The sequence below is a fragment of the Mercenaria mercenaria genome, chromosome 8 (genome assembly GCF_021730395.1).
Source record: "Mercenaria mercenaria strain notata chromosome 8, MADL_Memer_1, whole genome shotgun sequence".
Classification (NCBI taxonomy): Eukaryota; Metazoa; Mollusca; class Bivalvia; order Venerida; family Veneridae; genus Mercenaria; species Mercenaria mercenaria.
Genome location: NC_069368.1, coordinates 56,314,609 through 56,326,602, shown reverse-complemented (window position 1 = coordinate 56,326,602; position 11,994 = coordinate 56,314,609). Strand labels below are relative to the sequence as shown.

The window sequence follows — 11,994 nt, the reverse complement described above, 5'->3', positions numbered from 1 at the left end:
CATACAGTGATTATATGGAAATAGCTCAAATAAAAAAGGTTTCGCGCGGTAACTTACACGTAACATTATAATGTCGGTGACGCCATTGTAATGCAACAATATTTTGAAACATTTCTGCGGTAATTTATTAATCATCTCAGCATTATTAATCAACCAGAAGGATTGGAACAGATCGGAGACAGATTAACGAACTTGTGCAGAAGAATGAATTTATAAACACATTTAGTTTTCTTTTAGTTTGTCTTAAATACTCACGTTAGTTTTCGGTTGAGCATGCGCACATAAAATGTTAAGGTATACTATCTCCTTGATATCTGAGAAAGAAAGAAGTTTTACGTTTCCATATACTTCATTTATTCATACCCATCAAACAACCAATATCAATAATATGTACAATATATCATAGGAAAGGAAAATGTGTAACTCGCGCTGAAACGTCCTTTGGTTCTTCGTTGATTAATGTAATCAATATAAATATATACTATCCACTCGATGTAGATTCTAACATATTAACGTTTTCTTTATCTTTGGTACTTGAATTCACCTTATACAACACGATTAAACACTGTTGCTTGATTTTATCTTTGTTGGGTATCTCTCCACCGTCTGGGCACAGTACGACGACATTCTTGTGTTTCACGACAACAATATGGTCCTCGTTGATTGCGTGTCGCACGCTGCGCTTCGTGCGGAGCGAGTAGCTTGGCCATTCTTTTCTTCTCCAGCACCTGTTAATTAAAACATTTTCAATATGAATGGCCTATAACAGAACTATGAAGGTAACCCTACATAGAAACATGGATTTCTTTTAAGTATTTAAATTTATTTGTCTCTAACGTCAAACAGACAAATAAAGGAAGCATGGTAGAGACGTAGCTATTACATTATACCTGTACATTTATCGATTATTCAGAATGGATAAATAAATCGTCGTTGCTACCTTGTTATCTCTCAAACAGAGTATGATACATTAGTTTTGTATATGTTTTTCTGCATGCTATGAAACTGCTTTTCCGTTTCTAACATTTACATATACTACCTATGCGCAACGCACAAGCAAATGAATTAAAATGTTTGAGATACTGGAAGTTTTTGTTTTACAACAACAGGAAAGTATCATTAAAGAGAACAAAGCGCATTTGAATCTGATGATTAAAGTCATTAACATCGTGTTATCCTTCTTTGTTTAATTATGAAAACGTGTATTAGGGACACTTGGCAAATGCGAACGTAACTAAAACTGTATATCATGCTTGCATCGTGCATTCTTCTTAATATTTTGATGAGAAAACATGTTTTTTCTTATCACATTTATCGAATGTTTAGAAGTATTCCACTGAAGTGTGCAAACGAGACAGAATGTTTTGGGAGCATTTTTCTTTGAACTGTAACATGCCACAAAAGTACGACTGGAAAAATAGAGGGTTACGCCGATTAATGGCGCGAAATGCTTACTACGTTTTTTTTCTGAAATAAAGCATTTACCATGAGGTTTAACATTACCATTCATTCAACATTAGAAAATGTTGAAGTGTAACATATCAGCCTTATGTCGCTGAAGACATCATATTTTAAAGGGAACATGCAAGAACACTGACATTGACAATTCTAGTGGAACACTTAGTAAATCTACCGACGGAGTTCATCATGTATACTGAAAAATCGTGATAACATTTTAAACATATTAATTAAACAGGACGTTTATTGTTTATATTTATGTGTATACATTACTTTCCAGTCATGCAATATGAAAAAAGTACATGATGGTTTGTCGATAAATTACTTTGCACGTGTCCACCAAAAATGGCTAAGCACACAACAGCTACAAATAATGCCAACCATGAGAAGACTGATGCACCAAAATCCTGTTCACAATAGGACTATTAATACGAGGCGTGTGTAAGCTGCGCATGCGCTGATTTGGTCTAACTGACCTTGGACTATGCACCTTGCAGAGATGAAATGCCCCGTATATCATCGGATTGAGTAGACTGTTGGACAATCCAATAAACGACAGTGCCAACAGGGTCTTTCTTGAGAACTCTGGTAGTTCTAGGAATGTTGTGTACATAAATACAACGTAATATGGCGTCCAGCATATAATAAAGGCTGCAACTATTACGATAGACATCCGCAGTGCTTTTCTCTTGGCTTTTCTGAACAGATGACTTCGTACTTGACCTCGAAATTGACAGTGCTCGGATGTAATTGAACTTTCTTCGGGTTCTGAAAATATAAGACTTTCACATTACTTTAGCGTTAATAACACATTCTTTGAGAAAGAGATTAAAGATGTATAACTCTAAGGAGCTGTGTCCTTAAAATGACCTGTAAGAACATTAGCGAGGAGGAAGTGGTGTGTTTTCTATTTTTGTACTATTTTATCTTAAGCAGGGAACTTTATTTACGCTTGCTTGTGAGTTATTGCTGACTATGAACCATTGTTTTTATTTATAAAAACTTGCACTCCTACGGACGTCTTTATTAATGAAATGTCATTGAAGTGTATTAATTATCATGACAGTCCGTGGAAAATGAATGATGATATATGTACATGTGCGTTTGTAACTGAAATACAAAACATAAATACTTTAAAATTTATTTTTCCTTTACCTCTAAAATCTCTAGATTTCCTCGTGATGGTACCTGATATAAGGCCATATGCTATACCCATGATAAGGAGTGGAATGACAAAACTAAAAAGCAGGGAGACGATACTGTATACACGTTTGCTCCATGCCACCTCTAGGTATCCTACATCCACGCACTGTACAAAATTCGTTTTAAATGGTCCTTTCACCACTTTGAATATGAGAATCTATGAAAAAAGAAAATTATTCATATCATCAAGATCATTGTACTATAACGGCTCATTACAGCTTAACTACATACTACACTGTGCAGAACCGCTAGTTAGTTAGCCTGGTTTACTATGCTATTGCAAAGAAATGTAGACATACATAAAGGGTTTTCGAATGGGAGCCCCAGGGTAGGATAATATTTTGCTATTGCATAATTACTACAGCGCATAAATTAATTGACAAATAGCAGTCTTGGTCCTTGCAGTAAGTACAATATGTTTGCCCTACTAATTCTGCACGACCATTACAAGCTGGGAACCAGTCAACACTGTCTCGGAACAGGGTCAGTAGAGTTCAGCTTTACCTCGAGGAAGGTATGAAAAGTAGTTAACTATCGTACACTTGAGATTTCATCCGAAAACCCATGTAAAATAAGATAAAAACATAAAAGAATATACGCCTGCAGTAAAATATTATTTTAAAACACACAAAAGTAAATGCAACGAGTTATGATTTTCATCTAGAATACCGAAGAATCATCACAAAACATTTTGCGAGGTCTTTTTGTAAATAATATTTACATATTGAAGAAACAGTTATGTAACTGGAGGATTTTCGTCAGCTATGAGAGCATCATAAAGTCGATCAGAGTTATTAACTGACTTAATGCATTGTTTCTTAAGCAACAGGCTTAGATTTTAAGCCGAGCATTTAGATTTATAAAGAACAGTGGGATTTCTTTGAGTGTTTGCGTGCAGTTTACCGGTATAAACTCCAAGTAGTGTGTTATTTGCCATTGACCGTTCCAATTTGGACACAAATGTATTGCTTGATGTGATTGTTTTGTCTTTTTTGCTTAATTGTTTTGCTTTGACTGTGTTTTATGTGTATATGTCTACAAACACTGCTGTATTTTTTTCTTCTTAATTTGTTCCTTTTTCTCGAGGCAAATACTTGTCCACAGTAATTTTAAGAATTCTGCATAAAGTGTAATGGTCATCGTTTATCCGGTTTCATCAGAATATCATCTAATTTCATCTATAATCAATTTTAGTATTAATTTTATAAAACTTATGGAAAACAATACATTTCATCGCTATTGTTTGAATGTCGTAAGACAATATGACCTATCATGTGTCGGTGCGACGTTAAATCCAACAAAACAAACAAAACATTTCTATACGTCTTTTTCGGATATTACATGGCTTTTATACTCTTTCCATTGTTTTGCCACTAAGGATTAATTTGTTCATAATACGTTATTTTGATTCACGTCCTTTACTTCACTGTCTATGTTCATACTAAAGGTTATTAGATTGGCTATATCCAAATATGTTATCCTCTTTAAATAAATTTATTATTATAGTTAGTAGTAGTAGTAGTAGTAGTAAAAAAAATCATTTAACACGAAACCAAATAAAATTGATTAAATGCTTCGCAGTCTCGAATTGTATTATTTTATCCAACTTGTTTAATAAATTCAGTATGAAAAGACACTCATGTAATATTATCTATATAGTAGCACATTTCTGTAAAATACCTGATTTAAAACACAAGCCGCTGATGCGTATAATCATGTGCGGTGTGCAATACCTACTCGATCTGTCAAAATAACTTATCTATATTGAGTTAAATTACCCGCTTTTCCATTGACGTCACTGATGCGACATTGCGAGTTTATTCCGAATTCATTCTGTTCTGTTGATACATTATGAATAGTTCCAATGGTATATTGGTGGGATTTACGATATTAAACGTCATACTTTTAGAAAGGACGAGTTTGATATGAGTATTACTTGAGCCGCGCCATGAGAAAACCAACATAGTGGGTTTGCGATCAGCATGGATCCAGACCAGCCTGCGCATCCGTATCTATACTGGTATCTCGACAAGTAGAATTATTGTTGTATATTAAGAGACTGTGATATCTAAAATGTTTCTAGTGTAATGAAACACGTAATATTTCAATTTGCAGGTAAAACTCAATTAAGTTTATGCCATATCAATATCGTAAACTGTTACAATTGAATATCAAAAGCATTTCAAAATGCCGACCAAAGATAATACTTGAGCAATCAAAGCTTATCTGTGTTAATATATTGGAAGTAGAGCCAACGTTAAAACATAAAAAAAAAAACAGAACCGTAATATGTGTGATTGATTCACTAGACCTTATCACCGTTGGTAATAAAATCAATAGTCTAAGCGCTTTTCGTGTGGAGAAGATTACTTTTTCTCCATATCTGATATGTTTCTGTTTATCATCCTTAGGATATTTTATCCGGAACCTCTTACCATTTGATGTAGTTAATGTTTCATCTAACCTGACATATCGCATTAAAATGAATAGAAATCGCGTTCCAGGGATTAATACGATTCAATTTGTGTCTAAATATTTGAATAAGTAAGTCTTAAAATACCCCAGCAAAAAATTTTAAAGTAATATTCATTCATATCATTATTTATGGGCTTTACTTTTTACTACCGGCGTTGTTAGACATTATACCATGTAGAAGAAGTTTGTAAAACCCTCTCCCTTTTATTCAGCAACACTTTGTCCGGTTTAAGAATGCAGCTTTCGAACAGGAATTTAACCTTCAAACGGGAACCGACTGTGCGCAAATTGTCGCAGATCTGGGTTTTTTGTAATGTTTTGAAAGAGAATTTATGTTGAGAGTTTCTTTTAGATACGAAGGTTGACTTTATTACTGCATTCTGTTTGGTTCTTTATGTTTTATACATTATGCACAAGCAACGTTGTGCTACATATATCTGATGTAGGGTTTTGTTTATTGGATGCTGCGTGCTTGAAATGTAGTCATTCCTATTCGATATTTGCTCCAGGTTTTTTTTTTTAAATAAGGACGTTTGTTATAATTAAATCATTCCTTAAAGACCAGGAAGAAACCATTCCACGTTTTGTAAGTAGTATCTTCAGAAAAAGTTTTTTAGTTCAAACAAGTAAAATAGAAAAAAATATAGCAAGTATGTTACCATGTACATCCTTTAAACAGTTGAAAGTAGTTCACTAAGTAAGACAAATGTATCTTAAAACGACATATAGGGTGACCTGACAAAAAGTTATTTAGCTAAAGGCTAATATCTTTTGGCAGCGATGACTTGAACAATCATTACTTTCTACTCTCATTACAGTTTGTAAATGTTTGAATATGCTGTTGTTGTAACTGTAATCTTCAATACACATATTGCATAGCTACGAATTAGCAGACTACCAGAAATTTGAAGATGGAAATCAAGTAACAGACAATATCCAATAGATTAATTACAATGCGATAGAAACACTGATTAAATTAAAATGTGCATATGTCTGCGAATATAGAATTCAATCGAAAATAGAATCTGTCTCTGACAACTATACTCTGGCAAATTTACATGCGTAGTAAATCAAAGAAGATTTTATGTATAACCTTTACAGTGTTATCTGTGAACGTGCATGGTATTTATGACCGGAGGCTGGTCGTAAAGTGGACGTTTGATACAAATGTTGCAAATAAGTACAATAAACTTGAAGCAGTATAGGAGTCCAACAATGACCTAGGATGGTTGTGGAAATAAAGAGTCGTAAATTGATTCATCAGATATTGATTTGCGCAAAGAAGGGTCATTTGTCATTGTTTATGCGTAAACGTTACAATGACTTGTTGCTTAGATCACGTAACAAACGCATCAGCGCAAATATTGAACCGCATCAGTTTTGGTGTTATTTGTGTTGGTGATTAATGCTTTTTCCTAGTAAATAAGAAAATAATGATGTAATAAAAAAGACTTTGGTTAACTACAACTGAGAGAATTAAGAACTGTTGCCATATTATATTGCGAATAATGCAGCGATGACATGTTGAAATATTTCATTACGGCTGACATCAAGTAGTAGCTATAAAATGCATTATCTGCGTTGGTACCAGTATCGCGGTTTTGATATTGGTCAAGATTCAAATAAGACGATAATTTTTAGAACTATTTCGTTGACACTGGCTGCTTATGTGAACACTGTTTTTAGTTAAATATGATACGTTTTATTTACGCACAGAAACGGATTTATTTTTAAAAAGTTGTACTCATATAACGTCGAAAATCGCAGTGAAGTATAGATTCTCGTTGACAGCTCCCTCGCGTTATGTGTTTGCTGCCACTATTCTATAAACCGTATCACTACGTTCCAGACAAAATGAAATTAAGAAAGAAGTAATCAAAGTGTCTTTCAAAATTAAGACTTAGTTCAATCGTGTGTAAGTTACATCTTAAGTCGTTATAGGATTTTACACTGCAATGATAATGTCTAATGATGATTAGTTTTGATATTTCTTACTGGCAAAAAAAGTATGGTTCTTTCAGTATTTTGTTAAATAAAGAAAAATGGCAAGAAATGTTTAATAGTAATGACCTTGTTTTTAATAGTAACTATTTACGTTTCGCTGACAGACACTTTAAACAGGTTTTTATGGGCTATTTGCTTGTAGCAGAACTGTTTTAGTTCAAGGTAACAGCATAACTGCTCATGGCAAGTTTGGCATGTCTACTAAAACTTGTATCGGTATCTAACTAAGTAATTTATTCACCAAAGAAGAAAACGAAAAGTCAACATAGCATATGTATAATAATCAAAACGTTGAAACTGAACTTAATACAAGAGATGAATTACTTATCGTAGCGAATGAATTTTGACATGCTTTGAACACTGGTCCGACAATATTATGATGGAATATGGCGTAGAATACAGACGAGTCTGCAGTAAAAATAAGAAAAAAGTCAATGCCGTGCATTTTCCTTATCTCTATATTTCTGTTTCCATCCCTTTTCAGTTTCATATCTGAATAAATATGACTGTGATGATAATCTTTTCACAGAATTGATATTTATTCCACTACATATAATTTACAAACTTTAGTTTTAACTCTATTCACTATGCCCTTGAAGAATTACCTTAGACAATTGTGCTCACGCTTTGCGATGATTTAGGCGTACTTTCTTTCGTACATTTTGTAATGTTACAAATATGTCGTGGCATGCAAAAATGTGACATTATATTCCTTTATCCACGAATGTAATTAAAAAGAAGGAACTTCATTGTATTTCCTCAACGCAGTCACATTTTTAAGGAGGCATTTAAAATAGAGCAAGGGACACCGCAATCGTTCTGTACTATAACCTTTTGTTATAAAGTCATATGTATGGAATGATTTCATAACAAAAGTTTGGAGATGATAGTTTATGTTAAGTGAAAAGTAATGTCACCACAGTGTCAGTCTCAGATGTTAATTGGCCCCGATATCTCATAAACATATCACAATAGAATAATACCATTTGTATGAGCTTAAACCTATCTATCTGTGCTTTGTTCCTTTTCGATAAATTTGAACAAATGTTAGGCAGTACAAAATAGAGGGTGTTATAATTAGACACAAAGTATTAGAAAAGTGTTACACAATTTTTACATAGATAGGTATTTTCTTTGTTTACATATGACATGTTATTTGATAGACTTAAAATGTCCCACCTCTCGTATCATGACAGGTTTGAAGCATACAAAGTGAAAAGTAGCACAATATTTAATTTATCACATGTTTTGGCAGCATTTAAATCAAAAGACATTTTATAAGTGCAACCGGCTGTATGTAATATATACTTGGTATAATTTTCGCTTAAAGAGAATCAAGTGTAATATTCGTAAAATGAGTAATAATATACTCAGGTTAATTGTCTCATTATCAAACATTGGAACCACATGCTTACGTAATAAAGAGCTAATCTTAAAAGATTCATAAATGATTAATGCATTATTCCTGTTTATTTGAATTTTGCTGATAATGACTATTTACATTCTTTTCAGTAATTAACACTCTATAACCCGAATTCTTTAATGGCAAAATGTTCTACAGCTCTTCATTGAGATAAAAGAAACGACCATGTTTCATGCTTGAAATATAAACGGATAAGACAGACTTGGTGAATAAAAGAGAAGCTATAAGTTATCCTGTATTTAATCAAACATATCTGGATCCTTGCCACAAAATAAATAAACAGCCAAGGGCTACTTTATTCACAAGCGCACATGTACGTGGACCATTTAATTTCATGCTCGCATAAAATGATTTCATCAATAATTGTTACATTTATGCAGTTAAACTTCATGCAACTTACAGCACCATCAAATAGGTGCGTAACAGTAAAAAAATAAGAATTTTATGAATGCAAATTCGTCATATTTCAATCAGTTTTGACCAAAGATAAAATAAGCCGTGCCATGAGAAAACCAACATAGTGGGTTTGCGACCAGCATGGATCCAGACCAGCCTGCGCATCCGCGCAGTCTGGTCAGGATCCATGCTGTTCGCTAACGGTTTCTCTAATTGAAGTAGGCTTTAAAAGCGAACAGCATGGATCCTGACCAGACTGCGCGGATGCGCAGGCTGGTCTGGATCCTTGCTGGTCGCATACCCACTATGTTTGTTTTCTCATGGCACGGCTCAAATCATTCTTTGTAGACAATTATCTACTTTGTTTATTTCGTCTTTGTATTCAAAAGCATGTTATTGTGTAACTGGCTGAATTTTGTATTTTTTAATATTTACCAATTTACATTTTCATAAATCTCATTTTATGGTCTCTCATACTTCCATAATGATAGCGTGTTACCGGTGATTTGTACCTAATTAAGCAAACAATCTGTTACCAGCTCCATCTAATTTTACAATGCTCAAAAGGTTGTACTAGGAACATATAACTTAAGATAATTTGATGACTAAATTAAAGTAATTGTATTTTGAAAAATACATGTGAGAAAATTTTTCCAGTTATCTTGCAGTCATGCTGACCAAGGTATCTTGAAAAATGTGCACGAATCATACAAATTACAAAATCAGAATTGCAATTTGTAGCCCTTTTATGGCATTCAATTGCTGAACTGTACCGTGGTATATTTAAAGCCAAAATTTATCTTATTGAAAACTTATAACTGATAGATATATTAAGTCATATATTTGATTTAGATGTATTTCTGGTCAAGCCTTTGTGGTCTTCTAAATCATCATTAATAACGATTGCATTATCTGGAATTCAGGCATAGTTAAAGAGTATAATTTAACTTTAGCTTGAATACTATGTTCCATTTTATAAAAATGATACAATAGCATTTATTTTACCTACCTGTGGAATGCTGAAAAGCGCACACAAACACCAAGACACTATTATCATAATTTTAACTCTTTTCGGAGCCCTGTTTCTACTGATAGGATCCATGATTGCAAAACATCTATCTAAACTTATCACAACCGTGACGTATGTTGACAGATTGAAAGCAAAGACTTGAGCAAACTTGACTGCTTTACACATAAAATCACCAGCATACCACTGGACGGTGGATTGCCATATAGCGTCTGATCCCATACAGAAAAATGTTACTAAAAGATCAGCTGTTGCTAGGTTTATTATTAATGTGTTTATGGTCGATTTTCTTCTTCTCATCCTGTACATCTGTACGATAGTTGATAAGTTTCCAAACAATGAAACTATAAACATTGTTCCCTTTACAAGGACACTTATTAAATTCAATTCATCAAAGATTGGAGCTTCTCGAAGAATTATGCCCGTTGTATTAAGGCCCGAGGCTGTTGAATTTTCTGACATCGCCACTTTAATTCCGGTTTGCAAATTTAATGTAAAAGTACTATTGAATGCAAATATTAAACACCATTTTAAGACAGTTTGTAACAATTTACTCTTACATTACTTCGAGGACTGTCGAACACATACATGACATGCATTTATCATAGATTACTTATAATAAATACTCTCTTGCAAAATTGCATCAGTAATTAGAATAGAGGAAAGTAGTTGCACTTTTATTTCCAAGTTATTTATTTAATATTAATAGTGCCGTAAAATATAATCCTATTTATCATTTTAGACGTAGATAAGTTTTCCTAAGATGTTAACTGATAAATATCCTTCATTATGAACAGTAACAAGCTTGTGATTGACAGGAAATCCAATAGTTCAGTTGAGCAGTGCTGTACTGGGAAATATCAGCGTGTTCTGTGATAACGCTTTCACCTCTTACTTGCTTATTAAGTTTCCTCCAACAATAAATTATTGGTAACAGCCAATCATAAATGTGTATCGGAAGTCTCAGATGTTTCGCTACACTAGAAAAACTTGATGTTGACAAAAATATTAGAAAACATACGCCTTTCGCTGCGGCGGTAAAAGAAATTATATTTATTAGATCGAACCGCTATCCTAGTTTTTGCAATGGACCGTCAATGCCTGCTTATTATTTACAGACTATGTAAACTCCTTTAATAGAATACCACAAGTAGTTAAAACATTAACGTATAAAATAAAATATTTATAGCAATGAATGTTTATCTACAAATAATGTTATGTCTAATGAATTACGCTTTTAGCATTGCATTACAATTAACGTGGGATGTGAAATCTGGTTATGATCGTTTGTGTAGATAAGTACAAAAGTTATGAAACATGACTGAATATGTTGTATCGTATTTGGAATAACTGACATTAAAATGGACTTTTAAAAATCAAGTAATTTACCTCAAAATATCTGTCCATCTTACAATTGATTTGAAAGTATGCATTACGAATAAAATGTGCGAAGCCATTACTTGCAGAGACCAGGTACGTAACTGGATCAGTTAAATAACTAAAATTATACTCTTCAGAAAACGAGGCCTGTTCAAAAACAAACAAACATCAACCTACTTTTAAACGTAGGTCATTTTAGAAGTTGTATAAAACCATTACCAGAAAAAGTAGGCGCATTTTTGGCTAAGATCCAGTCTTTTGAAAACTGCACATTACAGATAAACAAGATTTTGTGCTTATGCCACATGCATTGCAAGTGTAATAAAACGTTCTCATAATGAATGTACTTTAGGAAACGTTATTTCATGTGGTCGTTTGAGAAGACTGATATGATCTTTTCGAATTGATCTTAGGAAATTTAATTTAGATTTAATTAATGTGTTGATGTTAGTTTTTGCTAACTACCGAGAACTCTGTTTAGCTGTCTGTTGCGTACACTGCATTTATGGTGTACCATTTGGGTCAAAAGTCTGTTATGCGTGCACACACATTTCAAAATATACGTGCACGTATAAAAATGTGCTTGCACCCATAAATATATACGTTTATCTGTATATCTTTATACTTG

At 33.2% G+C, this 11,994-nt stretch overlaps 1 protein-coding gene across 3 annotated transcripts; it reads right to left on the bottom strand.

The window, feature by feature from the left end:
• Window positions 1-319: 319 nt before the first annotated feature.
• LOC123566296 (gonadotropin-releasing hormone receptor-like) lies at window positions 320-11,043 on the bottom strand. 3 transcript variants are annotated; one of them, XM_045360253.2, is made up of 4 exons: window positions 9,969-11,034; window positions 2,614-2,818; window positions 1,935-2,226; window positions 320-728 (listed from the first exon to the last, which is right to left on the bottom strand). In XM_045360253.2, exons 1-4 carry the CDS (start codon window positions 10,446-10,448, stop codon window positions 482-484), a joined length of 1,224 nt encoding a protein of 407 aa, XP_045216188.1. In that variant the 5' UTR covers window positions 10,449-11,034; the 3' UTR covers window positions 320-481. The 3 variants fall into 3 exon arrangements, with proteins under 3 accessions (XP_045216188.1, XP_053406007.1, XP_045216189.1); XM_053550032.1 differs by having other exon boundaries at window positions 417-728; window positions 1,949-2,226; window positions 9,969-11,041; XM_045360254.2 differs by having other exon boundaries at window positions 489-728; window positions 1,840-2,226; window positions 9,969-11,043.
• Window positions 11,044-11,994: the final 951 nt, after the last annotated feature.